General features: G+C 36.2%; 7 protein-coding genes and 1 pseudogene across 10 annotated transcripts; 4 read left to right on the plus strand and 4 right to left on the minus strand.

Moving 5' to 3' along the window:
- The first annotated feature begins 7,842 nt into the window (after window positions 1-7,842).
- Window positions 7,843-10,384, plus strand: LOC104711330 (syntaxin-21-like). Of its 2 annotated transcripts, XR_755255.3 has the most exons (8): window positions 7,843-8,031; window positions 8,155-8,323; window positions 8,411-8,505; window positions 8,584-8,685; window positions 8,917-9,056; window positions 9,198-9,455; window positions 9,542-9,642; window positions 9,995-10,384. XR_755255.3 is itself a non-coding variant. In XM_087467515.1 (4 exons), exons 1-4 carry the CDS (start codon window positions 9,449-9,451, stop codon window positions 10,052-10,054), a joined length of 246 nt encoding a protein of 81 aa, XP_087323641.1. In that variant the 5' UTR covers window positions 9,315-9,448; the 3' UTR covers window positions 10,055-10,384. The 2 variants fall into 2 exon arrangements, 1 of the variants encoding a protein (XP_087323641.1); XM_087467515.1 differs by lacking the exons at window positions 7,843-8,031; window positions 8,155-8,323; window positions 8,411-8,505; window positions 8,584-8,685; window positions 8,917-9,056 and adding an exon at window positions 9,749-9,826 and having other exon boundaries at window positions 9,315-9,455.
- A 328-nt stretch (window positions 10,385-10,712) lies between these two features.
- On the minus strand, window positions 10,713-11,181 carry LOC147938716 (uncharacterized). The gene is made up of 2 exons (XM_087465735.1): window positions 11,056-11,181; window positions 10,713-10,967 (listed from the first exon to the last, which is right to left on the minus strand). Exons 1-2 carry the CDS (start codon window positions 11,179-11,181, stop codon window positions 10,713-10,715), a joined length of 381 nt encoding a protein of 126 aa, XP_087321861.1.
- A 28-nt stretch (window positions 11,182-11,209) lies between these two features.
- Window positions 11,210-11,714, minus strand: LOC147938717 (pyruvate dehydrogenase E1 component subunit beta-2, chloroplastic pseudogene; annotated as a pseudogene).
- Window positions 11,715-13,239: 1,525 nt separating this feature from the next.
- Window positions 13,240-17,148, plus strand: LOC104711331 (putative Ufm1-specific protease). 3 transcript variants are annotated; one of them, XM_010428025.3, is made up of 13 exons: window positions 13,240-13,508; window positions 13,716-14,072; window positions 14,170-14,438; window positions 14,521-14,608; window positions 14,708-14,883; window positions 15,085-15,175; window positions 15,418-15,540; window positions 15,629-15,676; window positions 15,759-15,835; window positions 16,053-16,141; window positions 16,224-16,335; window positions 16,522-16,624; window positions 16,827-17,148. In XM_010428025.3, exons 1-13 carry the CDS (start codon window positions 13,331-13,333, stop codon window positions 17,054-17,056), a joined length of 1,941 nt encoding a protein of 646 aa, XP_010426327.1. In that variant the 5' UTR covers window positions 13,240-13,330; the 3' UTR covers window positions 17,057-17,148. The 3 variants fall into 3 exon arrangements, 2 of the variants coding, with proteins under 2 accessions (XP_010426327.1, XP_087323526.1); XR_015567049.1 differs by having other exon boundaries at window positions 13,287-13,508; window positions 15,935-16,141; XM_087467400.1 differs by lacking the exons at window positions 13,240-13,508; window positions 13,716-14,072 and having other exon boundaries at window positions 14,378-14,438; window positions 14,528-14,608.
- Window positions 17,149-17,335: 187 nt separating this feature from the next.
- LOC104711332 (MA3 DOMAIN-CONTAINING TRANSLATION REGULATORY FACTOR 4-like) lies at window positions 17,336-19,732 on the plus strand. Its single transcript, XM_019229990.2, has 4 exons — window positions 17,336-17,481; window positions 17,783-17,900; window positions 18,001-18,092; window positions 18,191-19,732. The coding sequence occupies exons 2-4, from the start codon at window positions 17,786-17,788 to the stop codon at window positions 19,616-19,618; spliced, it is 1,635 nt and encodes a 544-aa protein (XP_019085535.1). The 5' UTR covers window positions 17,336-17,481; window positions 17,783-17,785; the 3' UTR covers window positions 19,619-19,732.
- Window positions 19,733-19,813: 81 nt separating this feature from the next.
- Window positions 19,814-22,016, plus strand: LOC104715419 (uncharacterized). The gene is made up of 2 exons (XM_010432826.2): window positions 19,814-19,841; window positions 19,936-22,016. Exons 1-2 carry the CDS (start codon window positions 19,814-19,816, stop codon window positions 21,930-21,932), a joined length of 2,025 nt encoding a protein of 674 aa, XP_010431128.2. The 3' UTR covers window positions 21,933-22,016.
- Window positions 22,017-22,201: 185 nt separating this feature from the next.
- On the minus strand, window positions 22,202-22,627 carry LOC147938718 (putative splicing factor 3A subunit 1). Its single transcript, XM_087465737.1, has one exon. It carries the CDS (start codon window positions 22,625-22,627, stop codon window positions 22,202-22,204), a length of 426 nt encoding a protein of 141 aa, XP_087321863.1.
- A 2,387-nt stretch (window positions 22,628-25,014) lies between these two features.
- On the minus strand, window positions 25,015-27,366 carry LOC104711333 (uncharacterized). The gene is made up of 5 exons (XM_010428027.3): window positions 27,090-27,366; window positions 26,260-26,522; window positions 25,915-26,126; window positions 25,520-25,784; window positions 25,015-25,433 (listed from the first exon to the last, which is right to left on the minus strand). Exons 1-5 carry the CDS (start codon window positions 27,181-27,183, stop codon window positions 25,104-25,106), a joined length of 1,164 nt encoding a protein of 387 aa, XP_010426329.2. The 5' UTR covers window positions 27,184-27,366; the 3' UTR covers window positions 25,015-25,103.
- Between the last annotated feature and the right edge of the window lie 41 nt (window positions 27,367-27,407).

Below are 27,407 nucleotides of genomic sequence, written 5' to 3' on the forward strand. Positions count from 1 at the left end.
CTTATTGAATATTTTGTTTATACTCGCTTAGATATTTTATCTTTTATAGTCACATTATGGTGTTTTTCAAAATGTATTTGATAGCATTTCTCAATCAAAAAGTAAGACTATTAACTACTATTAAATAACAGTGTTTAATTTGATGTTGGAAGAGTAACCTACCTATTTATTTTTTCTTCAAAGAAAATAAACTCATATGGAATTTAACGTTATGAACCCAACGTTTTTATAAGGAACCACAAAATGGGTAAACAAACAATAAAAAAATTTGGCGACAAATGCAATCATGAATTTAGGAACTATAAAAGTACAAGGATTGTTACGTTGGAATGGGGAGTAAAAGTTCGCCGCATAAGCATAAATGCTGATGCATGTGTTATAAAATTAGGCTTTTGTGCAATGATTATCTTGAGGGGGTGGTTACCACCGGTGGTGTAGATCGTACTCACTGAGCATTAGATCTCATCCACTCAAATTATGCCACGTGAAAATTTTACATTTGACCTGTCATGCTTTGGTGTATTTGTTAACTAAAGTTTTCCACACCGAAATAGTGGTCGGTCCGTCCCTTTAACTAACATAATTGATCAAAGTTATCACTCATCGTTGGTAAGAAAAGAAATCAAAGTCGTTGGTCGGAGATGTGTATTTCCTATATTATTGGAAAATCGGTTGATTACTTTATCTAAAAGCCAACTTCATTATACTAATCAATGGTGATTCGATGACAAAAATAACAAAAAAAAAAATTAACGATGATCCTGTCCGCATGATATGTGGCGGACCAGAAAGTCTTCTTTGGATTTCAATCATCCAATCTTGAGAGATATATACAATATGTTCTTTAATTACCGTATACTAGATAATAATCCGCGCTGGTAGTACGGGAAATTTTTTTTTATTTTATTATTTGTTAATATTATGTTTATGTTGTATCATTCAGTTACATGTTATATAATATAGTACTATATGGTGAATTTTGATTCATATTAAACAACTAATAGGTAGGTCTGTAAACTACTACTGATACCCGTACTGGACCCGTTTTTCGGTTTGTATCCGTCCCGAAAAAGGTACCCGTAGCTTTAGGGTCGAGTGAATAGTATAATAATTATATTATCCATGAATAATGATCGAGTATCGGAAATTAATTTAATTTTTTAGCTTCTCGTTGCCCGTCTCATTACCCATTTTATTACCCGACTCATAAATACACGTTAATTTTTTGTAGAATAATGTTACCAGCGTGAGGAAATATTTATGTAAATTTGGATTTGTTTGTTACAAAATAATAGTAGAAAATTTATTAATTCTATACATTTTATAAAATCATATATTTAATTTACTTAATTATTTTATTAATGATTTCTTGTAATCTAATAAATTAATAATTACTTTTTTTTGGATAATTATTTTTAGGTTACAACAAATTAATATTAAGATTATATTTTGTATTAAAATATAGTAGCATTTTGTGTAATATTTTATATGGAGTAGGGTTATTTATTTAAAGCAGCCCCGGCTCTAAGGGTGTGCGGGCGGTGCTAGAGCACCGGGTCCACAATTTTTTGCAAAAAAAATTATATGATTTTAAGGTCCTAATATTCTGGTATTTTTGTAAATAGGGTCCTAAATTTTGAATTTTTGCAAATAACACCCTAAAACTTTGAATAAGAACAAAAATTGGGCACAGGGTCCAATAAAAGTTTGAGCCGGGCCTGATTTAAAGAGTTGCTTAAATAAGTATATAGATTTGGTGTTAGTCGATCTCTTCTGTCAATGCAAAATTTATCTTCATGGATTCGATATTAATTATATATTCACTAGTTGGGGGATTAAACAAAATGAGTGGTTTCTTGGAGTTTTTGGCTAAATTATATTGGAAGTTAACTAAGATCGATTGTTTTAGGGTTTACTCGCCGTATACAAAAAGCAATTAAAATATTTTCTATACCATAACATATTAACATATACCAGTTGTTAATCATTTAGTGGGATATCAGATTTCTTATTGATGATAAATAAAATCTAAGTATATTATCACAATGGTATATATTGCCGATACAAATTTTAATATTCACTAAATGCGTTAGTATTTTGATAAAAGAAATAAGTTTTGTTTAATTGTGATGTCATTTATCAATTTGCATGAAAAATACGTAATGCGCATACAAACGACTTCTTTTTTGGATTTGAAGTTGCTATTGCTTCTTCTCATGATTTCCTTTCACTAAATATTAGCAAAATTTTCTGATTATCTCTGTCACTAACAATGATAGGTTTATTCTTGTTTCTCTTGCGATTTGTCTATCCAATAGTAACAGTCTAATGACACCAGTATTTTATAGCCCTGGGCAAACGGTGACATCCGCTTAAACCGACCCGAGAGAACCAAAACATTCGGTTATCGGCATTGAGAAATTAGGAGGAGATAAACCGACCGGCCAAATTAATTATTGATTTCGAATGTCGGTTCGGATCGGTTCGATATTTGGACCAATCGGTTTTTGACTAACCCAAGATTCTGTAGCCATATATAAGGTTGTTTACTCACTTAAACCCTAATCACGTTTTATTCTTCTTTGGATCTGCCTCTTATTACGAAACCGAAGAAGCTTGTTCCTTCAATCGAAACCGAAGAAACTTACACATTTGTGAAAGTAAGCTCTTCTTTTTCTCTTTAATCGCTTCTTTGCTCTACCATTCTGGGGAATTTTAAGGTTAAGGTGTAGACTTCAAAAGCAGAGGTTGTCGATTCTTGTTATGGGGTTTGTCCTTTATTTATGGTCCTTGTGTTGTGTTTGTTTGGCGAATATCGATTATATAATATTAGGGTTAAGGTTTGATATCGATTGGGGTTTGTCCTTTGTTTATTGTCTTGTCGATTGTCGATTCTTGTTATGGGGTTTGTCATTTGTTTATGTTTCTTGTGTTGTATTGTGTTTGTTTGTCGATTGTAAAATATTAGGGTTTAGGTTTGATATCGATTGGGGTTTGTCTTTTGTTTATTGTCTTGTCGATTGTGGATTCTTGTTATGGGGTTTGTCATTTGTTTATGTTCCTTGTTTGTGTTGTGTTTGTTTGTCGATTGTAAAATATTAGGGTTTAGGTTTGATATCGATTGGGGTTTGACTTTTGTTTATTGTCTTGACGATTGTGGATTCTTGTTATGGGGTTTGTCATTTGTTTATGTTCCTTGTGTTGTGTTTTGTTTGTTTGTCATTTGTTTATGGTCCTTGAATCTGAGTTTGATATATGTGTGGACTTGTGTATGTTTTGTAGATGACTGAAGAGCACAATGCCATGGAACCGCCGCTTCAACCTGAGTATGCGGAAGATGTTCAAACTGGGAAGAATCGTAAAGCACCTGTTACTGCTTCTGATAGACCAGCAAGACCACGAAAGAATTCTGCTAAAAGAGCATCGATATGGGAGCATTTTCTGGAAAAAGATGATGTTTGTGGTAAGAGCTTCTGTAAGTAATGTGCTGCGGAGATTGGTTGTGATTCAAAAACAGCTGGAACTAGTCCGATGATAGGCCACTTAGCTAGATGCAAGCAATACAAGGATTTTGATGTGAAGGAAAAACAGAAGGTGCTAACTGGTGATAGTAATGGGAATCTGAAGGTGATCAAGTTTGATCCGTTGATGTTTAGGAGAGCAGTTAATGAATTGGTTGTTGTCAATGAATTGCCATTATCATTTGTGGAATCTGAGGGTTGGAAACGCTTCTGTTTCAATGTCTTACCTCTTTACAAGACAATTTCAAGAAGGACGTGTACAAGAGACATTGTTGCATTCTATTTGGAAGAGAAATCAGCTTTGAAGAGGTTGTTTGCTGTGGAGAAACAAAGAGTTTCGCTGACTACTGATATATGGATGTCTCCTACAACCTCCTGCAACTATATGGTGATCACAGCGCATTGGATTAATGCTAAATGGGAAATGCAGAAAAGGATCCTTAGTTTTAAGGTTGTCACAGATCACAAAGGAGATACCATCGCAGGTCAAATGTTGGATTGCATAGAAGAATGGGGGATTGATAAGGTTTTTACAGTGACTGTTGACAATGCAAAGAATAATGACAAGGCCTTGGACATTTTCAGAGATGCGTTAAGGCTGAGAGGAAGAGAAGCACTTGTAAGAGATGGTGAATTTCTACACATGCGTTGTTGTGCACACATACTGAATCTGATTGTAGGCGACGGTTTGAAGAAGGCAAATTCTTGTATTATTGCCATAAGGAATGCAGTCAAATATGTGAGGTCATCCTTGAGTAGGCTTAGACCATTTGCAATGAGGTGTGAAACAGGGAAGGTATGTAGAGGCAGCTTACCATTAGATGTTGTCACATGCTGGAACTCAACTTATTTGATGCTGAATTCTGCTCTGCAGCTGAGGGTTGCTTTTGAGAAAATGGCAACTGAAGATAAGTTGTATTGTGACTACTTTGAGGAAGTAGACGACACAAAAACAAAAAAGATTGGACCACCAACATCATCTGATTGGGAGGAAGCTTCAAGACTGGTAAAGTTTCTGAAAGTTTTCTATAAGTCTACTTTGGCATTCTCAGCTACTAAGTCGGTCACTTCTACATTGTGTTACAATGAGATTGTCAACATTGAGAGGAATCTCAATGCTAAGTATACTAGTCCTGATTCTGAGATTCGAAAGCAAGCTTATATCATGAGAAGCAAGTTCGAGAAGTACTAGGACGGATTGCATAACATGAATCCTCTAGTGATTGTGGCCAATGCCTTTGATCCTTGCAACAAAATGGAGTTCGCTTCCCTCTGTCTTGATCAACTCTATGGTAAGGACACAGCAGACAATAAGCAACTTCAGGCTTCAGTTTCAAGTGTAATGAAGAGGTTGTATGAAGATTATAGTCTCACGCTGTGTCCACCAGTAGACCTTGAAGCTCTTATAGATTCTGAGCCTACTGTCATGTGTGACATTTCTGACGATGAGGATTGTGAGCTGATGGAGTCACTTTACAGTCAGTTGGTTGGTTGTAAGAAAAGTGTAGATGGCTGCAATGAGTTGCAGGTCTATTTGACAGAAAAAACTGAGCCAAGAGTTGAAAATAGTTTGGGATTGCCTTTTGATGTTCTCAGTTGGTGGAGGTGCAATAGTTCGAAGTTCCCAGTCTTGTCAGAACTTGCTAGAGATGTTCTAGCAATACAAGTCTCATCAGTGGCATCGGAGTCAGCTTTCAGCACAAGTGGCCGAGTGTTAGACTCTTATAGGAGTTCCTTAACTCCTTACATGGTGGAGGTTTTGATATGTACACAACAATGGCTAAGTTGTTCATATAAGTCAGAAGCACAAGTAGCAAACTTAGTGCAAATGTTGGAAGAGGTTGAGTTCCTGGAATCTCTTGGTAAGTATAACTAAATTTCTTAATCTGTATTTATTTTTAAAAATCTCGTTTGTAATTTATCTCTGTTTTCTTGTGTAGATTCTCGGAATTCAGTGCCAACTCCTCCATGATTCAACAAAGTATTGTAAGTAGGTGTTTACTTATGTGTATGTTTACTAGTGTCTTGCATTGTTATTTTGTTAGAGTTCAAATCTATATTCTTGTTTCTGATTATGTATTTGATTTACATTGTTAAGTTTATGTGTGAATTTGTTTCTTTATTAGATTTGTTAAGTCTGTTGTTATTGTTTTCATGGTGCACAGGTAGATAGGATGCTGCTCTTTTGACTACTTTTGTGATGCGGATTAGCAGCTTTAACAAAGGACTGGACAATGGACATAACTGACTTTGAAGCCGATTTTTTGATTAACTTTTTGTTTTCGATTGACATGCTTTATGTAACTTCTAAAACTCTTTAATAGTTATTGAAGCATGTCTATGGTTATGTGATGTACTTGATGTAATGCCAGCTTAAACTTGATACAATGCTAGCTGAGCAGCTCCTGTAATATGTAATGGTACCTAGATGAGAGGCAACCAAGTTTTTTGGTATTTCTACTTGTTTTCCTTTAATTTCTCTTTTGAACAGGTTGATTTCGGGTTATAATACCCGAAATATAAATGTTTTCGGGTATACTTGGAAGGGAAAAGAAATCAGGTATCCGAACCGAACAAACCGAGTGCCGACCGAAGCTGAACCGAAATTAATTTTGGTTTACTTCGATTGAATTTTTTATAATCTGAATTTTCGAAAAACCGATTAACCCGACCCGTTTAAACCGAACAACCAATTTATGATGACTGTGGATATAGTAATGATGGTCCAAAATGTCTAAATTCTTAGGTTTTAAAAATGTATTAGTAAGATATGTATAGTTGTTTTCAATCAAAGGTTGCATCGTCTAGAACTCGAAATTGATGAGTTACACTCTTAAATTTTGACCAAATCTAGCTAATATAAAAAACTGATTTCTAGAACAAATCATATATGGTTGGCCGTTAACGTGGACATTTCCTCCCTTGGTCTTCGGAGCAAGTGACGCAGACAGCACATATATAGACAATTTCGATTATCTGAATAATTTACTCTTAGTCGTAATATATATATATATATATATATATATATATATATATATATATATATAATTCTAGCACTAGGCTTCTTCTTCCACCAAACTTTTATTGGCTACTTATATTAATATGAACACACACAAAATATTATTATGTATCTTCAGAACTGTTTTAACTTTTCTAGCTTAAGATATTATCATGCATTATATTATAATATTCATTTTTAAAATATGCTTAATTTAAATCATTTGTTACTAAAAATATTGACTGAAAATGTTAGAAAGATATTATGTAAGGGTGGTAGAAACCCATTTAGTAGAAAACGATATCAACATATACAGTGACTGATAGAAAAATCCTCCAGAAGATCAATTTGTTTGGTAAGAGTATAATTAAAGAACAGCAGCATAACAAAAGAATTAATATCAAGATTTTTTATTTCATAAAAAAATAGAACAATAAAATACTGATTCGTACTAAAAAAGATTAATCAAACAATTGATTAATTTGTTATTTGTACATTTTTTGTTCCATTTGTTGTCGAGCGTTTTATTGGTTAGTGTATATTTACTCTTACATTGTTTAATTAAATATTAGCTTGGAATTGGATGCATGATCTCGTGGTTATATTATATATCTAAGTTTAAAATGAGTATATTAACTTTTTATTTGTAGAGATATTTATTATATACATGAGACCAAATTTAAGACAAACTTTTAAAGTTCGAGTTTATATAGAATCTTGTTTCTCTTAAATATAGATGGAACAAGAAGTATCTCTTAATTTTTTTTTTTTTTGGACAATTGATATATATATATATATCTTTTAACATGTGTCTGTCATATTTTTGTGGTAAATATATGTAAACATGCTGAGCGAGAGTTGTTTCTAGAAAATTAGTGGAAGAACTCGTGAAAAACTTAAAGTGAATGCTGAAAAATTCACTTTTTTATATTCAATTTTTATTTGTTCGAATCTTTAAATTTTTAAATTTTGTTTCAAGAGAAAATTTAAAGAACACCATCATAGAGTATTCTCATCTGAATCTTTGATTTTCACCATCTGCATCTTTGATTTTTTTAACAATTTTGAAATACATTTTATGTTATACATATTAAGTTATCTTTATTTAAAAAGTTATTTACAACATTATTACATACTTGCTAAAATCTATATATATAAAATACAGTTTACTCACTGACGTGAGCGTCTCTTTCGATTTAAAAGATCTAATTCCGTAAGTTATCCAATTTCATTTTTATTTTATGTTTGGGCCTAATCTTTTAAAGGCCCATTTATTTTGTTTGGCCTAAGAGAGTCTAACTCCTCACTATCCTCCATTCCGTCGTTCTCCGATTTGCGACCTCAACCGTCTCTCCTCTTCTAAATTAAGTTTACCATCGATCAATGGTCGTCACTCCACACCCTTTGACTGCCTCTTCTTCTCCATAGTAACGGTTTCATGTTTAATGGCCATTCATGCCGGTCGATGATCTCTCTTTTAATTCAACACCTACTACGCTTTCTTCAATTGCCGTAAGTTTCAGTCATATATAATGTTGTCGCTTACAATTTTATGCTTCTAAGATTTTACTTTATCTCTTACTTTACTCTTGAATAACATGGATTCCACCTTCGTTCCATTCGCAAATCTCAAAGCTGGCCGTCTTCACCAACAGATCGTTGGAAGGATGCTTTGTCACTGGCCTGCTAGATCGTCGAACTGAAACTATTTGTTGTTATAAGGAGGCATTGAAGATGGGGAGGATCCAAAGTCAGCAGCCATGAGAGAGTTACAAGAAGAAATTCGAGTCGTTTCAGTTGAAAGGTCACTTATTCAACATTTGATACAACGCTAAAACCAATATGAATCAGAAGATTTACAAAATTTGTTGTCTTCAATGTCTAAACACAGGTCCCAATTTGGTTGACATATGATTTCCCACCAGCAGTAAAATCAAAGGTTAACCGTCTCTGGGGAGGTGAATGGCACGGTCAAACTCAGAAATGGTAAGTCTTCTAATTTAGCCAAAGAAAAGAATGTGGCTCATTGTTCTGAAACTTAATGAATCCCACACATGTTTTTAGTGAGATTGAGAAATGATGAGGACGAAAGAGAGATTAATCTAGCAAACAACGAAGCGGATTCAAGAATGATACAAGAAGAGCTGCTAAATGTAAATCAAAGTGGTAACATAAAGAAACACTAAAATCAATGTTTGTCTTTTTATAATTTTCTTTGTAAACTGTTGTTTTATGTTTTTTTGGGGGGTTCTTTTTAGTATAACCCATTTTGGAATGCAAAAGCTTTCTCTAGAGGTTTAAATAAAAATCTAATCTTTCTTTATTTGTTATTGTGTTTTTTTTTTAATGTGAATCTTTTCTCATGTTTGATGATTGAGAGTTGTTTTGTGTGTGTAGCCAAGTAAGAAGATTGCAGATGCTAAGCTTGCAAAGGACTTTCAAGCTGTTTTGAAAGAGTTTCAGAAAGCTCAACAAACCGCTGCTGAAAGAGTAACAACCTATGCCCCTTTTGTTCCTCAATCCGCTCTTCCCCCTAGGTAACACCATTGTTGTTGTTTATGTGGTTTTTGTATACTCTGAATCAGTGATTAGAAATTAAAAGCATTTATTTTTTGTGAATTGTTTGTCTGGTTTTGATAATGATGTTCCATATTTGTCTTGGTTGGTTTGGTATATAGTTACATGGTCAGTGAGGTAGATAAGGCCCCAGAACAGCGAGCACAACTTCAGGAGTCTAAAAAGTAGGTGATAATGTAAAAAAGAACAGATCTTTGACACATATCTCTCTCCATTGTTAGACAACGAGATTGCATTCAACGAAGCTGTGATTGAAGAACGAGAGCAAGGAATACAATAAATCCATAATCAAATTGGCGAGGTTAATGAAATATTCAAAGATCTTGCGGTTTTTGTTAATGATCAAGGAGTCATGATAGGTAAAATCTAATAAACTCAATATGAACATGTCCTTATCAAATCTACAGTTATAGAACTCACTTTCTTTATTATTTAATTTTTGCAGATGATATCGGTACTCACATCGATAACTCCCGTGCTGCAACTTCACAAGGCAAAACTCAGCTAGCGCAAGCCGCGAAGACAAAAAGGTCAAACTCATCTCTGGTAAAACTCTCAAACTTTTCAGGCAATACAGTGAATGATTGGTGTTTAGGATACCTTACGGATATATTAGGCCACGCTCTTATGTCTTGATCTTGCTTACACGCAGACATGTTTGCTCTTGCCAAGAACAAGTCGTTTGGGTGATTTCATCGATCTTAAAAGTGTTAATGAGTGGAACTACTTGGTATATATAACATATTTTGAAGACAATACTTAGAAGTTGGCTTTGTAGTGTGATTTGCTTCGGTTCGGTTTGTGGGTGGCATGTGGGTTCATTGATTCATGTAATAGAGTATCTCTGTGTTTGGATTTTTTGTTGTGATGCCAATAACCCAGTCTTCATCATCATCAGGACAACAGGACATTGCCACGTTTCAGATCACATCAGTTTTGCAAGAGAGCAGAGGGTTAAGCGGAGGCAGAGTCAAGAGCTTGGGGTTTGGTTTGCAATTCCATGGGTTCAAAAAGTCGGTGAGGAGTACCCAACGGTCTTGTGTGTCAGAGTGAACTGACCATCCCTTGGAAGCTTCGATCCATTTGGCTGAAATGATTTCTTCTGGAATTGCTTTGTCCGCAAGGTTGAGTAACTCTTGTTTAGCTGGGTCGTACAAAACCACTTCTCCGATGCTGACGCCTTCCGACGGGGGTCTTGCACTGACAGTAAGCGACAAATACGGACCGGTCGTGGAAGATGAAAACGAACGAACGCTCCACTTGTGAATCTGCCATGTTTAAGGAAAAATAAGAGTTTTTTTTTTTTTTTTTTTTTTTTTTTTTTTTTTTTTTTTTTTTTTTTGTACAAAAGCAAAAATAAAAGAGTAAATCCCCAATTCTCTAAAGAATAGATCTATAGCTCAACCCTCCGTTAGCGTAATAGTGTAGAAAGGTGATGCTTCATTTACTTTTTTGTCTGTTTTGTTTGTGTTTCTCATGAATTATCCGGTTTAATAAATCAGAATGATCATGTAAGGTCATGGTTTTGGATTAGTTTAAATTCCCTAATATGTGCTAAGAGGAAACAAAACAATTGACTGTCACAAAGAAGTCTGAAACAAAAAAAAACCGAGTTATTATAACTGCTTTGAGTTTTTACAAGATTCAACCTTTGAGCTCAAAACCGATGCCACAAGAATTGAAATTGCAGACAAAACCGCTGCTGCGAATGTCAAGGCAGAAACATACTCTGTATGATCCCTAATTTGATCTGCCAATCGACAAAACAAAACATCTTCTCTGTTCATGTCGGTGGTTTTGTACATGGCTCGAGAAAAGAACAAGTCTGGCTCTCCAAACTCCACTCTAGAGTATCCACTGTCGTGAAGAGGCTGGAGATGGATGATAGAGAAATAAAGATCCAATCTTATTGAAATAAATCAAAACAAGACTTGAGAAAAGATCAAGTGATCATTTTACCTGAAACCGAGCATGTAAGGGGAGCTTTAAGCTGATTTCACCATTTTCATAATCTCTAGGACTGACTTCGACATGAATCTCAACAACAGATTTGTTCGATCTAAACGAAGGCAGCTCAAGATTCATGTCTCCAAACACCACCGATATGAAGGTCCTAAGAAGACAAACACATCACCGGAGCATCTAAATAGTCATGAAAATTTTCGTTAATGGCAGCTGTAAGACTTGCCCCAATCCCACCGGTTCTCATACACTCCTCAACGATCAAAACCAGGTGTGTTTTCTTTACTGAGTTTCCGATTGTGTGGAGGTCGAACGGTTTCAGCGACCTGATGTCGATAACCTCAGGGTCATACCCTTTGTTCACCAGAGTTTCTTCTGCATGCATCACATGGTACCTCATCCGCGAGTAAGTGAGGATGGTAATGTGTTCCTCGGGTCTGACCATCTCAGCTTCTTCAAGGTTACAGATGTAATCTTTGTCTGGGACTTTCTCCTTGAGATTGTAAAGCAGAACGTGTTCGAAACTAAAACAGAATAAACCTAATTTGGCACCAGTTGACACTATCTATCACCAAACAGAAAAAAGGTAAGAGATGCAGACACTGGTAAAACACAAAGGAGACGCTCAAATAAGATTAGTACATGTAATTCGCCATATAACATCAATGTTCGTAAATGAACTCGAGCCATAACAAAAGCTCCCCAACCTATAAAAAACAGCATAACCCGTACTATTTCAGAATCAATACATATGCAAACATAAACCAACAAAAAAACAAGAAATTTCAAATAGAGCCAAGACGAAAACACCCCAAAGACACGAATAAAATTTAAGTTTTCTGTATCGATACAATGGATGTTTCAAAACGAAGTACGCCCATCAAAATAAGATCTACCAGCCTTCTACTATCCTGTAGATCAAAATATTGACACACACCATTCCGTTTAACAAGCCATATACGACAAAGAAGAAAAAATACAGTTACAAGACACGGGCCATTTCCCAAAAGGACAAATACATTCTCAAATCTATAAAACCCACTCTAGATCCAATAGACCACTACCTTTAAAGCCCTAAACGGATATTTGGGTCATCGAATAGACCAATACCTTTAAAGACCTAAACGGATATTTGGGCTCAATCAATGTAACACAAAAAAAAAACAATAAACACCCAAATGTAAGTAAGTTTAAAACCTTATTAAAAATTACACAAAAGCATTGACAAACATTTGTCACAAATTTTGCTAAATACATATTCTAAAAAAACAAACAAGGAATTACAACCACATATAGAAAAAAAGCAAAAAAACAATCAATCCAATGGATGACGTGAAAAAAAAACAATGCACAAAAATCAATTACATCCACACATCAACTTATACATTAAAATCTACACATATGCAATTTAAATAACTGAAAGACAAAACCAAATTTTAAAAGAAATAGAACTAATTTAAAATAAAAATATAATACTATTGACTACAATGTACTTAATGCGAAAAAGCATAAAGAAAGCCAAAATCACCATGAAAAAAATAACAAAAACAAACGAAAGAAATTGAAAACCAGATATAAAGAGAAATTAACAAAACACATAAAAATATTCACCAAAAAACACATATCACACCCTATTCTAACTTCCGCGCGTAGCGCGGACCAAATACTAGTCTTTCTATAAAATCAATAAAGTTGCTAAAACTAACATATATAAACCAATGTTTCCTTAAAATATTCATATATCTCCCTAAATAAATGATGCAATCAATAATATTCTTAAAATCAATAAGCTTACTCTACAATATTAATATAGTTAAATCTTATTTTTTTTCTTCAACCTAACAACTAATACTTAAAAAAAAAAACATTGAATTCTATCTAGTAACAGTAATATTATTCTACAAAAACAAAATTTGATAGAACTTTTTTTCTCACGAACAGACAGAAAATACAACTTAAATTATAAACAATAAAAAAAATATAGGTTTCGGCTGTACCGCAGATTAAAATCTAGTTTAGTTTAAAATGTATATTTTAATTGCATTTAATTTTTCTATTTATACAACCATGCATTTGTACCCAAAAAGAATTTTGGCTCGGATTAGGTTTATATTGGATTGAGTTGGGGGTATTTCTGTTGTGGAATAGACCATTTAAATGAGCTTATACGACCATATTGGGCTAGGCCCATATGATGGTCGCCATTTGGTCAAATAAGTCCCACGAACGGAAGTAAAAACTGATTTTGCTCTGCTTGGTTTTTGGATCCGAGATGGCTCCTTCGAGCGAGACAGCGACCGTACGAGTCCTTTGCCAAAAGCTGCTTCTCTCAGGGAACCAACCTGGAACTCTCCAATGGCTCATTGGTTCGCCATTTTTCCCGCCTTTCACCGTCGTCTCCACCTTCCGATGTATTCATCATCACTCCCTTGATTTCCAGCAAGAATCTGGTAAGGAGACAGCTTTGATTATAACGATTAGTGAAATTGGACTGTTCAATTGCGTGATTCCTGCTTTTGATTAAGAAAGTTGAAATTTTTAATTGTTGATCAATTGTTTTGTAACTGTTGTTCATAGAGTGAGGAATTAAGAAAACCAAAGTAGCCATCTTTAAAACCTTTGTCTTTAATGATTTTTTTTCTTGTGCTCCATATCAGATGATCTGCGAAAGTTACTACCAAAAGGTTTTGAAGTCATTGGGGGTTTGATAGTTGGGGACTCTGATGCTGAGAAAAGCGCAGTTGAGGCGGTTAGAGCTGCTCGTAGATTGCGAAAGCATTTATCAGAAGGTGGAGAGTTAGATGATGAAAAGATAGTTGGGGCTAGTTGCGATGTAGGAACTGGTACCATTCACTTTTTCATCTCTAAAACCGAAAAAGCAACAAAGCTAGAGCCTGTTGCTTCTGTTGTGTATGAGGACAAGTCTGGAAAGTATTTATGGGAGAATGGTTGCTTGCTTCACTGTGAGCTTCCAATGAAGTTGCCATTCTATTTTCCTGCAAGCTCGCCCTCTGGTATGATTTTTAAGTTTCTGTTATTTGTCTTCAGTTTTTGGTTCTATGTGTGTGTGTATTTTGTTTTCTCAAGTTTACTGGTATCCATTTTTTCCAGATTCGAAGGAAAAGTTTTCAGAGGCAGTTGATGCAGTTGTTACTCAGTTTAAAGAACCATGTGCTGTGTACATAGCCGAGACCTTAAAGAAAGCTTCTGGAGATGTTCCAAAGCCAGTTGTCCTCCGCGGTAAAGATTTGGGTTTTGGTGCTGATGCGTCTAACATTAACCGGCTTCCTGCTGCTGACCTAGTGTCTGACATTAAGATGTTGTCATGTTCACATTTTTGTCAGAATAGCAAAACTGCTGCAGCTGTAAATTCAGCTGAGGTAAGTAAATCGAGAATTTTTTACCTTCATATCACTGTTTCTGTTGCTACTTCTCTCATCCCCTGACATTTGTTCTTCTTAGAATGCAGATAAAATCCACATATCTGTTCTGATTAATAGATCTGAAAAATCTCCAACCTCTGGTGCTCCTGTTGCCGAATATTTTCCAGGTAGAACCTTCATATATAGATTATTTATCAAAATGTATTCAAGGCAATAAAATGCGCATGTGAGTTGTTCTATATCATAAATTTTTACTCTCCTTACAGCTATGGAAGAAGCAAGGCTCATTGTTGTTGATTTGAATCTTGATGTCCTTACTTATGCACCCAAGGACCTTCCACTAATGCATGCGGTCTCAAATTTAGTTATTCCTGCTTTGGTTGATCAGCTATATTCCTTGAAGAAGATTATCTTACCATATCTCTTGATGGAACATCCTCAGGTAGACCTACGTTTACTTCATTTTAGTTATCTAACACAATTTTTCCCAAGTTATATTTCCCATAGTTTCATTATGTTGGATCTGGTGGTGCCATCATATTTTTTTCATAGCTAGGAAGATAAGTTGTATTTGTCACTTTCATCCCTCTTTGAACTATCCATATTTTTACTGACTATCTCAAGGGTCGCTTTACTGTTACAGTTGCGTATATATCACTTTAATCCACCTGGAGTATTACATCCAATAACGACTATATACGAGCTTAACTACGGGGAGACTGAAATGAAGCAAGGTAACTATTGTATTTACGTTTGAAGAGGGCTGCATAGAGTCATGCTAAGATTGAAATGATACATATTCCTTTCTTTGATTAGAGTTGAAGGTACCTGTAGAAAAGCCTTATAATTATCATCATAGCATTCTGCTATGTTATTGAACAAGCACTTTCACACAAATTTTGATCCTCCAAAGCTTTTAGTGCAGTTTCATTCATGTTATATGATATATTGTTCTTGCTCTTGACTTTCTTCGCAGTCGATGTTAGGAAATCTCTACACTTGAGGCTTGGTCTTCCATTAGATCGTCCACTTCTAAGAACTGCTAATGCCTTGGATTTGTCTGTGATTGATGACTCAAGGAGCAACGTAAAGAAAAGGGGTACATAGATCTGCCTAGTTTTTTATTTTCTCTTTGTGTCTCAATATTTGCAATGACTCTAATTTTTAAGTCATGTGGGCACTACCAGGTTCCATCTTGCTGAAAGATGTGCATATTGGAATCCCTAGCAGTGGAGGTTAGCACTATGTATGCCTTTCTTTTCCTCATTCATGCTTTGTTCTAGCTATTCGTTTAGTAACTTTTGCATTTTTATGCAGTCTCGGAGGGTGTGGCATCTCTTATCCAAGGTTCTTATGAGTATTATCATTATCTTCAGGATGGCTTTGATGACTCGGTATATCATTTCTCATTCTTCCAAGTTTTCAAAATAAATAATCTTAAGCTAAAAATAGGGAATAATCGCCTTGTGCTATGTATCTGGAATCTTTTACAGTCCTTTCACTGGAAATCAGAGTTCTTAATAATTACTAGCCGACATTTGGTTGCACTTCAAGTTTGCTATTTCATTGTAGAAAGTTGAGTGTAGTGTCTACTCTTAATACTTGTGCCAGGGATGGGGCTGTGCTTACCGATCTTTGCAAACTATCATCTCCTGGTTCAGACTTCAGCACTATACTTCCATTGCTGTTCCTTCACATAGGTTTGATATAACATCTCGTTACTAAACTCAGGGATCCTCTTTCATCTCTCGATCCATTAAGCACCAATATTTGGATTCTCAGGGAAATACAGCAGACACTCGTGGAAATAGGTGACAAAGATCCTTCGTTTATAGGATCGCGCGAGTGGATCGGAGCCATAGAGTTGAGTTTTGTGCTGGATAAACTTCTTGGTGTAAGTCTTCCCAGTTCCCACTCTAAACTTACTTATTTGAATAAATTCTGGCATCTGAATCATCTTAAGACAAGAATCTAATAGTAGAGTTTCACCATCAACTCGCAGTTGCGTCTATATGTTTTTAGTTATAGCTGAAAAACATGCATTCCAGTATCGTTTATCGAGGAGGTCTTTTTCTTACAGGTAAGTTGCAAAATCATGAACTTCAGATCTGGATCGGAGCTCCCAGAGAAATGCCGTGAGATAGCTATGCACTTTGAGAACCAAGGAACTCCAATAATGATCGGTAAGTCAAAGCCAAATCACTCTGATATATTTTAGCATAAGTAAAGCGTAAAACCTATGTATAAAGGATTAGTCGACCAGTCTTTAAAGTGAGTAAAACAGAAAACCTATAAGAATATCCAAACCATTGAACTCATTCAGCATTGGTACCTTGGCTCCTGACATCACAAAACTGTGTCTTGTGTATTCTTGATTTATTTCAGGAGGTGGGGTTCTTGCATACACGCTACTGGGAGTGGATTACGATGAAGGAAGCGGGGATTGCGCGTTCCTTATCCTGGATCCGCATTACACAGGAAGTGAGGATCATAAGAAGATCGTCAATGGTGGATGGTGTGGGTGGAAAAAAGCAGTAGATAGCAAAGGGAAGAGCTTTTTCTTGCAAAACAAGTTTTACAACCTTCTTCTTCCTCAGCGTCCTAACATGGTTTAAATTATCATCATTGTACCAACAAATCATATCACAGTTTACTTAGTCCTGACAATGCAAAAAAAAATGAAGTTTAAAGAAATTTTTGTTTCCTTTTTTCCCCGAGTAAAAATACAATTAAACCAAATTCAAAATAAGGTAAATTACTTTATTACTTTTGGCAAATCCTTTAACATTTCCTTTTTTTCTTCTTATTTTTTCCAATTTTGTAAACGCCGACGATTCTCTCTCATCTATTTATACTCTCGTCGAGCTTGAGAGACTTCTAAGAGATTCTTGTAGGTGTTTCTTCTTCTTACCTGAGGAGTTTGTGTTTCGTTAGTGGAGCTCTGATCGCTTGTTCTTCTTCCCGATCCGAGCCAAGCACAGTGCTACGGAACAGTTTGATTCACGAGTTGGATTGTATTCGTTCCGAGTTATAATCACTGGTATGTATAATTATTCTATTGCTGGACGTTTAGTTGATTCTTTGATGTTATTATACCTAGCGAAATAAACTCGTATAGCTTAGAAGAGGTGTTTCGTGTTGACAAAGTAACAAAGACTTGGCTTTGTGGAATCCTAAAAAGCCAAGAACTTTTATCCTCCTTCATCTTTATGAATGTACTAACATAGATCTTATTCTATAGATTGTTCAATCACTGCTCTGCTTTGCTCTTAAATTGATTATCTTGCTGTTTTGGGATTTTTTTTTTTCTTCTAATCATTCATAAATCTTGACTGTGTTAGATAATGGCATCCGGTGAAGGGTTTTTGACGAACGAACAGCAGAAGAAACTGGAATTAGCAACTCAGAATCTGTCATCATCTCCAAAGTCTCCTCCGTCGTTTGCTGTAATAACGAAAGGTTAGATATTACGTTCAATTCAGTTACTAAGTAAATTAAATACTTCTTTGCTTTACAAACTTGAAGCTTACATGTCATTGAATTCCTCTTTTTTCAACAGATGGTGCTGCTTGTGGTAAAGAGAATTGGGGAAAGGGTCTTGACACAGAAGTAGACAGTTCTTGTATAGATGATGAAGATTCTAGAAAAGAGGTATTGTTACTACGTCTATTTTATTGATGTTGTGCTACTCTCTCTTTTAAATACTTTTTTACTCATTTGATTTATTTTCAACTTGATTTTAAAAACAGGAATCATACGCGCTTTACGGTTGGCCAGTGTTAGGCAGTTTGGGTGATTACGAAATATTTGTAGTTACCATCATTGAAGATTACTTTAGCTCTGGGGATGTCGAAGTGGCTGCATCTGACGTTATGGAACTTGGTTTGAGCCAATACCATCCTTATTTTGTCAAGACACTTGTTTCCATGGCCATGAACAGAGGCGATAAGGAGAAGGAGATGGCTTCGGTGTTGCTCTCTCGACTTTACGCTGTTATTATTTCACCTGATCAAATCAGGTTTGGGTTTATAAGACTTCTTGAATCAGTTGGTGATCTTGCTTTGGACATACCTGATGCTGTTAACGTCCTCGCTTTGTTTATTGCCCGTGCCATCGTCGATGAGATTCTTCCCCCGATTTTTCTAGCTAGAGCATTGAAGACTCTACCGGGTTCCTCTCAAGGGTTTCAGGTTGTAGTAACTGCAGAGAAGAGATATCTCTCAGCTCCTCATCACGCAGAGCTAGTGCAGAACATATGGGGTGGGACAGAGAGTCTTGATGATGACCTTTCTCTTGACATCTCATCTGCTCGAAACGTAGGCTTACCAATTGAAGAAGATGAAAAGCTAAGACGATACAAGAATGACACAGTGACTATCATTCAAGAGTATTTCCTCTCCGATGACATTCCTGAGTTAATACGCAGTCTTGAAGATTTAGGATCACCTGAATATAACTCAGTGTTCTTAAAGAAGCTAGTCACTCTTGCTATGGATAGGAAGAACAAAGAGAAGGAGATGACTTCTATTCTTCTCTCTGCTCTTCACATGGAGATGTTCTCAACAGAAGATTTCATAAATGGTTTCGTAATGCTCCTCGAATCCATTGAAGACATATCATTAGACATCTTAGAAGCATCACACGAGCTTGCTTTGTTTCTAGCTAGAGCTGTGATCGATGATGTCTTGGCTCCGCTTAATCTTGAAGAGATCTCAGAGAGCTTACCACCGAAATCAACCGGACGTGAAACAATCTGCGCAGCTCGGTCTCTGATATCCGCTCAACACGCAGGAGAAAGACTCTTGAGAAGCTGGGGTGGTGGTACAGGCTGTACGGTGGAAGATGCTAAAGACAAGATCTCGAAACTTCTTGAAGAGTACGAAACAGGAGGAGTGATTTCAGAGGCTTGTCAATGCATACGTGATCTAGGGATGCCGTTTTTTAACCATGAGGTGGTTAAGAAAACTATGGTAATGGCAATGGAGAAGAAGAATGACCGGATGCTTAATCTCTTGCAGGAGTGTTTTGATGAAGGGATCATTACTACTAACCAAATGAGAAAAGGGTTTGGTCGAATCAGAGATTGTCTTGATGACTTATCTTTGGATATTCCAAACGCAGAAGAAAAATTTAACTTGTATGTTGCGCACGCTAAAGTGAACGGTTGGCTACACTGACGAAGTGTACTTTTTACATAGGTTTGTCATTTGTAATGTTCTTCTGAAACTTTCCCAACAATGATTTTTACAATTTTGTTACTTATATAATTATTAAAAGTCTTTCTATCAAAATAATAGAATCCGTTTATTATTCTAATAGTTGATGAACATTGTATATACGCATGCATACAGCTCATATTTGATGGCGTTGCAATGTGGCTTATATCATTGTTTATTCAAAGTACGTACATACGTATTGAAAATCTCAAAAAAAAAATAAACAAAGGTTGACCAAAAAAAGAAAGAGATCTGAAACACAAAAACACAATGGAGAGATTTACCGATTCACAAACATCCATTATACCATTCATCAAGGTTTATAAATGGTCGTTGTCGCGGTTGCAAGCAAATCTCTCCTATCTATGGTGGCTACCGTTGCAATGACTCTGATTGTAACCATGTTTGGTATCACAAAGAATGTGCTGAGTCATTACCAGAGATCAATCACCCTTCCCATCCTGAACATCCGCTCTGCTTAATCGAATACAGGGGAAGTGGTACATGTGCTTTTTGTGGAGGTTTCTTGTTTGGTCCTACCTATCATTGTTCTATATGCGACTTTCATACGGATATAGCTTGTGCGAGAAAACTACTACCTCCACTAGCTGCTATTGAAAATCCCAAATGCCACAACCATTCACTTGTTCTCTTGGAGAAACAAGTGAAGAAAGATCCTTGTGGAGTTTGCAAGAAAACAGTTTCAGGTAGGTATCCTTATGTTTGTCTTGAGTGCGATGTCTATTTCCACGTTGAATGCATAGATATATCGCGAGAAGTCAACCATCCTTCTCATCCTGCTCACACTCTCGTGCTTTTTTTTGGACATGACTCTCTACCTGATGATGCTCAAAAGACTTGTCTTTTGTGGGGTGAAGGATCGGATCATTTGATTTACCATTGTTCCATTTGCAACTTCAGCATCTGCGTTTACTGTGCGGTGAATCCTCCACCGCTTGCTATAGAACATCTTAAGACTCACGAGCATATGTTAAGTCTCTTGCCTAAACGAGTCGAGTTTATTTGCAATGCTTGTGGCGTAAAAGGTGCTGAATGTCCTTATATCTGTCTTGAATGTGGTTACTTGATCCATCGGAAATGCATTGATTTACCTCGTGTCATTAACATCAATCGTCATGATCATCGCATCTCTCTCACTCGTCATCTTGGTCATCAGTATTCTAAATGTGGAGTATGTCGTCAAAGTGTGAATAGATACTATGGAGGTTATTCTTGCTCTCTTTGCCCCAACTATGTCGTTCATCCACAGTGTGCGATGAGAGACGATGTATGGGATGGTTTAGAACTCGAAGGGACACCCGGAGATATTGATCAAGATATTGCACCGTTTCAGGTGGTTGATGACAATACTATAAAACATTTCAGTCATGAAAACCATAATTTGATGCTCAACAAGAATGGTGTCATTACTCATTATGATGAAACTACACGTTGTCAAGCGTGTGTCCTTCCTATAATGTATGATTCTAGCTACAGTTGTGGGCAATGCAGTTATGTTCTTCATGAAAGATGTGCGAATCTCCCTAGAAAAAAGAGACATGTGTTCAACAACAAACCATTTACGCTACACGTTGGAGATAAAGATTCTTCCAAGAACTGGTTTGAGTGTGATGCTTGTAGAACAGTCTCCAATGGTTTTAGGTATGTTTCTGGTGATTGGATTCTAGATGTTCTTTGCGGTTCAGTATCAGAACCATTGCTCCATGATGGTCATTCACATCCTTTATTTTACTACAAAACGCAAGGCAAGTCTTGCAGTTCGTGTCACGGCAAAATGGTGAAACCTAGAGTCCTATGTTGTGATACTTGTGACTTTGATTTGGATTTCTACTGTGCTAATTTACCTGAAACGGTAAAACATAGCTGCGATGAGCATCCTCTCTCTCTATGCCACGGCGAGAATGATGTGATTCAGGGTAACAAATATTGGTGTGATATATGCGAAACCGAAACAGATCCAAAGAAATGGTTCTACACTTGTTATGACTGTGGGGTAACTTTACATGTCAAGTGTGTACTTGGAGACTTCTCACGTCTCATGCCAGGACGCAATATAAACGTTGATGGATATGAGTATGTAGTGGTTTCTAACAGCAAGAGTTCTAGACCGATCTGCGACCAATGTCGTTCTCGATGTGAAGAACCCTTCATTCTAAAGGCTTGGAATAATTGTAATGTTGTTAATTGTAATCTATGCATTGATGTTTACATTTGCTCACGTAAATGTCGCCAGCCCTTTCGTTTGAGACTTTAGTACACTTGCTCACATACAAGATTCAATATGAGTTCTGATTCAGTTGTAGTTTGAGGTTTTGATTTTATTTTTGTCGTTGATCATCATAATAAGTATGCAGACATTGCAAGCAGATAAATATGTCTAACAATTATTCACACCAGAACCATTTCTCCATGATCGTCATTCACATCCTTTATTTAATAAAGTAACCCTTGGTCTCTTTGGCTCTGGTTCCTCAGGTAATGGAAGCTGACAACGAGGTCAAGGCTTCATTTGTGGTGGTGTGTTCACCATCCCTGAAAGGTGTTCAGGTGGGGCACGCAAGCGGAAAGCTTATCTTCCTCCATGTGAGCAAAATAATCAACAGGTCCCACAAAATCATGCAAATCATCACTCATAGCCATAGCCATCTCCACTCCGTCGCCTTGCTTACCCAATCCAATATGTTTGAAAAAACCCTCAAGGTCGGCCTTCCTACAAGCACCTTTCTTGCTAAACCTTTGGGAAGGCTTTAACACGAACGAATAGGCAACAACAAGCTCACTGAAATAACGGAACCTGCGATCACTTTTCTCCAAAAAGTCAAACTGAGGGTTCATAGAGACTCTCTCCATCAAATCATCATAAAATTGCATCCCATAGCGCACAACAAACTGCGCTGTGAGCTTAACGAGAGCAAGTTCCTTAAGAGTGAGCCCTTCAGGAGGTATCATTGAAAGTGAGATTCTAGAGGCGGATCCCTGGATAGAGAACCCTTACGAACAGCTACACGCGGAGGTGCATCAAGTTGTAGGATATCTTCAGTCTCTTGGACGACCCTTCATTTTCCTCTTGTGAAACAGAGAACAAATTTATCTCTTGTCAGTTGTGTGTGCTTCTTATGTGATGAAAGCCATTTGGTATTTAATTTTTAATGTTTTACTAATGTATATTTGTATCACTACATTACATATTTACATATAATGGCTAAAATCAGCTATTCTTCTATCTATTTTTTGAAATTGCAGGCTCTTCTTTGTCTCTTTTTCTTGAATTTATATCCTTGTTTCATACATAGTGACTTTTGTTAGTCATGCATGTTTATTGGCTTTTTTTTCTTTCTAGTTTTTGATGAAGTGGCCATGCATCCGTTTCTGATATTTTTGCTGGTTTTATATATGTGAACAATACTTTCTGTTTTTGTTCCATATTGGAGATTGAATCCGATTCATCTACTGGTCTGCTCTAATTGATGATGGTTAAAACATGTTTAAGGTAACGTGGTCATGAAGTTGTTTGGTAAACATATCAATTCCGCTATTTCTATTTTCCTAGTTTGTATAGATATATGATTGCTAAAGAATTTTAAAGATCATCAATTATTTGTATATAATCTATATATATATTTTTCAAGTATATTTTGTAAAAAAAATAACCATTTGTGTTTTGTGTATATATTTTTTGTTCAAAATCACGTATTTGTTTCCTGTTTCTGCATATGGATTTGAACGCAAATTGCACTAGGTGCAGATTGCTATTAGTAAACATCCTCAGTGACGACTGGCTCAACCTAGGTTGTTCATCATGTGGCACTAAATTGTCCTATTCATGTTGTGGTGGTGAACATCTTCCAGCCATGTGCAAAGATTTTCAGTTTTGGTCAAATAGGGGAAAGAATATTGAGGTTCGAAGATGTCAAAATATTTGGGTTGTTCTTAATGAGGTAAAGAAGTTGTTTTCTTTTATCTCATTGTGTGTGATCAATTTTGTGTTGAAATACTTCTTTGACCCATTGTTTTTTTTTTAGAAGAAACTCTCGGAGGTTAATGCTTTGATGAACAACTTTATATCTTACAGTGAAGAATCCTTTGAACAGTTCGCCTTTCACCCAGATCTGCATTATGCAATCCAAGAGGTTAGGTTAGATTTGGTGTTAGCTATTTTGTTATGAGAATCCATATTTAAACTCCTCTTGTGTTGATTTTTTGTTTCTCTAAGTAGCTATGTTTTTTTTTTCTAGATGGAATCTGTTGTTGAGCTCCGGCGCTGGTTGAGTGTAGTGTTCTGTTTTACTCCATCGTTTGAGTTATCGCTCTCTGTCTACTACCGGAGCATGATTGACAAGTTCAATCTACTCTTCCTCAATTTTCCGAGGCATACTACAAGTAATCAAGAAGACTCCTAGCATCTTTCCTTTCCGCGTAGGGAGTTAGGCAAGGCAGTTGGTAAACTACGCGAATCTACGCCTATCAAAGATACTGTTTTTGCCTCCCATCTCCCCCTGAAGTGACTGTTCTACAGCATCACACTCAAAATATTTTCCTACCAAAATTACAAAATTGGATTTTCCTGCAAAAAAATTTGAAATTACAAAATATTCACACTCAAAAAATTACAAAATATTTGCCTCCCATCATCTAGACTATTTTGAGTGTGATGCTTGTAGAACAGTCTCCAATGGTTTTAGGTACGTTTCCGGTGATTGGATTCTAGATGTTCTTTGCGGTTCAATATCAGAATCATTGCTCCATGATGGTCATTCACATCCGTTATTTTACTACAAAACGCAAGGCAAGTCTTGCAGTTCGTGTCACAACAAAATGGCGAAACATAGAGTCCTATTTAGTGATACTTGTGACTTTGATTTGGATTTTTACTGTGCTAGTTTACCTGAACCGGTAAAACATAGCTGCGATGAGCATCCTCTTTCTCTATGCCACGGCGAGAATGATGTGATTTATGATAACAAATATTGGTGTGATATATGCGAAACCGAAACAGATCCAAAGAAATGGTTCTACACTTGTTATGACTGTGGGGTAACTTAACATGTCAAGTGTGTACTTGGAGACTTCTCACGTCTCATGCCAGGACGCAACATAAACGTTGATGGATATGAGTGTAGTGGTTTCTAACAGCAAGAGTTCTCGACCGTTATGCAACCAATGCCATTTTCGGTGTGAAGAACGCTTCATTTTAAAGGCTTGGAATAATTGCAATGTTGTTAATTGTACTCTATGCATTGATGTCTACATTAGCTCACGTAAATGTAGCCAGCCCTTTCGTTTGAGACTTTAGTACACTTGCTCACATACAGGATTCAATATGGGTTCTGACTCAGTTGTAGTTTGAGGTTTTTATTTTATTTTCATAGTTGATCATAATCAGTTTGCAGACATTGCAAGCAGATAAATAGTCATACACATCAACTCAAATAGAGGATTTTCTACCCTCAGTAACAACCTCTTCTTCCCCAATCAAAAGTGACGTGAGGATCTTATCAGTCATACCTTCCGCAAACAGCAACAAATGTCCTGATCCAGAGATTTCATGGTAACGAATCCATGGCAGCTTTGACACGATACACCGTTGAAGCTTCACTGGCACAAACTTATCCTCGTCGCCTTGCCATACGTGAACCGAGCCATTCTTGTTCTGGAATGGATCTTGAAGATCTAATGGACTGAATCCCCAGCTTGAGAATCCGACATTCAAATCTCGGTGTAGGCTTACGTAGTCACCTTGCTGTCTTGTGTATGCCTGGAAAAACAAAGAATAAACACAACATTGATTAAAAATCATCTTCAATGAACCAAACTGCACCAAATCTATAGATGTGCTTGTACCCGATTTGGATTGACGAATCCGAGTTTAGACAAGATCTCCATGTCCTGACGGGAGAAAATAATGGGATTACCAGCAATCGCATTGCAGAATGAGAACCATTTCTGAGTGTTCCACCAATATGTAAGCCAAGGAACATAGTGAGCAACTCGAATTGCCCATTGATCTGCAGGATACATAAGAGAGAAGGCTTCACTCGTTACATCTCCTGGTAAGTTTCTCCACCAGTAGTTAATCCCCGGAGCAACAAGTACTGCCCCTGCTAACCTGTTATCAAAGTCCACAACCAAAACAAAACGTCCCACAACTTCACAACACATCTTAGCCATTGTTTACAAGATCAATGTTAAAACACCTATTCGTTACACTGAAAACAAACTCAAAAATGTACTAGTACCTGTGAGGAATATAGTTAAGGCACGCCCATGTGATTTCACCACCCATGGAGTGACCAAAGAGATAAAACTTAGGTCCAAGTCCTAACCCATCAGAAAGCTCTTCTATATCTAATGCTATGCTTCTCGGTGACCCATTCAGGTTAGGATCACTCTCTCCGTAACCAGGACGGTCAAAAGACACAGTGTATATCCTCAATTCCTCCACAAGAGCCTTCAAAGTTATGCACAAAGACACAATTTTTTTACTCATTGACTTCACCAAAAGACACAAACTTTAACATTTATACTACACGGAATCAGTGATTGGAGAAATGGGTAATCAGAGACTTGACCGGAAAACTAACCGGCGATAAGAAATGGGCGAAAGGCGAGTCGTGCATACAAGAATCGAAGCCATGGATAAATATGATCTTGAACTTAGCTTCGTCTCTAGGGATTCCGAATTCCTTGTAAGCAAGATGTCTTCCGTCTCTCAGTTTGATCCTCGGCGATGTCACGGCTGCTCCACCGGGAGAGCCGACGATTTTAGCCGGTGGTGGTTGGATTGATAGATAAACCCATGCCAAAGCTCCAACGAATGATACCAGTAGAATCGTTTTCAGATAACCTTCATAGATATTTTGACTGTTTAGTGTGTGTAATTTTTAATTAATTTTAGTTTTAACCAAATTTATTTTACTATTTCTTCCTTAATTTTACTATTATTCACTTTAATAAAAAAAAAATATGCATATCTTAAAGTTGAAAATATATACTTTGTTTTTTTCAAACAAATTTTTAATTTGATTTTAAATATTAGAGGCGATCAATTAAATACTATAGATTATCCATATACGTTACTTTTATGTTAAGAAAATGAGAGATCATGATTCATGAGTGATCTGACAAAACTCAATTAAGAGAAAACGAAATTTATAACTTTTTTGTGTCATTTGCAATAGTTGTAAAAGAAAAAAAAAAGGTTTTTTGTTTCCAGAAATTTACAGAGTAATGGCCTGAAAAAAAAAAAAAAAAAAAAAAAAAAAAAAAATAGGGGAAGGAAAATAGATGTCTCCTTCTACCATCCACAATTATTGCATAAGCAAGATCGTAATAAACAAAGAACATAAGATTTTTTCAAGAAAAAAAAAAAGAACATAAGAGAGATGAAAAATACAGAGATTGTAAAACTTACCAGAAGAAGAACTTTGTTGAGTGTTGTTTCCTCTGGTGTGAGCTTTTGCAGAAGCTGCAGATTTCTTCTCCCTCTCTGTTCCTGCTTCAGACATTTTCTTAGAATTTTTTTCTCGGAAAGAGAAGAAAGTGAGAAAAACCAAACCAACACTAGCAAATTGAGCGAGTAGCAAGAGTTTGGTTAAGAGAGAACTTGCCTCTCTGTATTGTCTTTTTGTCCTTATTTATACACATGAAATTAATTAATGATGTTAAATTGAATTTTTAATTTTATTTTTATCTTTGTTTTAACTTTTTAAAATAATAAAATATTTATCAG

The sequence above is a fragment of the Camelina sativa genome, chromosome 9 (genome assembly GCF_030686135.1).
Source record: "Camelina sativa cultivar CO46 ecotype springtype chromosome 9, ASM3068613v1".
NCBI lineage: Eukaryota > Viridiplantae > Streptophyta > Magnoliopsida > Brassicales > Brassicaceae > Camelina > Camelina sativa.

What these genes read in the sequence shown, in the direction of transcription:
- LOC104711330 (XM_087467515.1), top strand. An exon ending in AAAGGTCAAACTCATCTCTG is followed by an intron (nt 9,643 to 9,748) that starts GTAAAACTCTCA and finishes GCTTACACGCAG; the next exon opens with ACATGTTTGCTCTTGCCAAG. An exon ending in TTAATGAGTGGAACTACTTG is followed by an intron (nt 9,827 to 9,994) that starts GTATATATAACA and finishes CATCATCATCAG; the next exon opens with GACAACAGGACATTGCCACG.
- LOC147938716 (XM_087465735.1), bottom strand. Translation starts at nt 11,181, where the DNA reads ATGAATCTTGAGCTGCCTTCGTTTAGATCGAACAAATCTGTTGTTGAG. An exon ending in CCTTACATGCTCGGTTTCAG is followed by an intron (nt 10,968 to 11,055) that starts GTAAAATGATCA and finishes ATCCATCTCCAG; the next exon opens with CCTCTTCACGACAGTGGATA.
- LOC104711331 (XM_010428025.3), top strand. Translation starts at nt 13,331, where the DNA reads ATGGCTCCTTCGAGCGAGACAGCGACCGTACGAGTCCTTTGCCAAAAG. An exon ending in TGTTGCCGAATATTTTCCAG is followed by an intron (nt 14,609 to 14,707) that starts GTAGAACCTTCA and finishes CTCTCCTTACAG; the next exon opens with CTATGGAAGAAGCAAGGCTC. An exon ending in AGGAACTCCAATAATGATCG is followed by an intron (nt 16,625 to 16,826) that starts GTAAGTCAAAGC and finishes GATTTATTTCAG; the next exon opens with GAGGTGGGGTTCTTGCATAC.
- LOC104711332 (XM_019229990.2), top strand. Translation starts at nt 17,786, where the DNA reads ATGGCATCCGGTGAAGGGTTTTTGACGAACGAACAGCAGAAGAAACTG. An exon ending in GTTTGCTGTAATAACGAAAG is followed by an intron (nt 17,901 to 18,000) that starts GTTAGATATTAC and finishes TTTTTTCAACAG; the next exon opens with ATGGTGCTGCTTGTGGTAAA. An exon ending in ATGAAGATTCTAGAAAAGAG is followed by an intron (nt 18,093 to 18,190) that starts GTATTGTTACTA and finishes TTTTAAAAACAG; the next exon opens with GAATCATACGCGCTTTACGG.
- LOC104715419 (XM_010432826.2), top strand. Translation starts at nt 19,814, where the DNA reads ATGTGGCTTATATCATTGTTTATTCAAA. An exon ending in TATATCATTGTTTATTCAAA is followed by an intron (nt 19,842 to 19,935) that starts GTACGTACATAC and finishes CACAATGGAGAG; the next exon opens with ATTTACCGATTCACAAACAT.
- LOC147938718 (XM_087465737.1), bottom strand. Translation starts at nt 22,627, where the DNA reads ATGATACCTCCTGAAGGGCTCACTCTTAAGGAACTTGCTCTCGTTAAG.
- LOC104711333 (XM_010428027.3), bottom strand. Translation starts at nt 27,183, where the DNA reads ATGTCTGAAGCAGGAACAGAGAGGGAGAAGAAATCTGCAGCTTCTGCA. An exon ending in TCAACAAAGTTCTTCTTCTG is followed by an intron (nt 26,523 to 27,089) that starts GTAAGTTTTACA and finishes ATATCTATGAAG; the next exon opens with GTTATCTGAAAACGATTCTA. An exon ending in TCGCCCATTTCTTATCGCCG is followed by an intron (nt 26,127 to 26,259) that starts GTTAGTTTTCCG and finishes ATAACTTTGAAG; the next exon opens with GCTCTTGTGGAGGAATTGAG.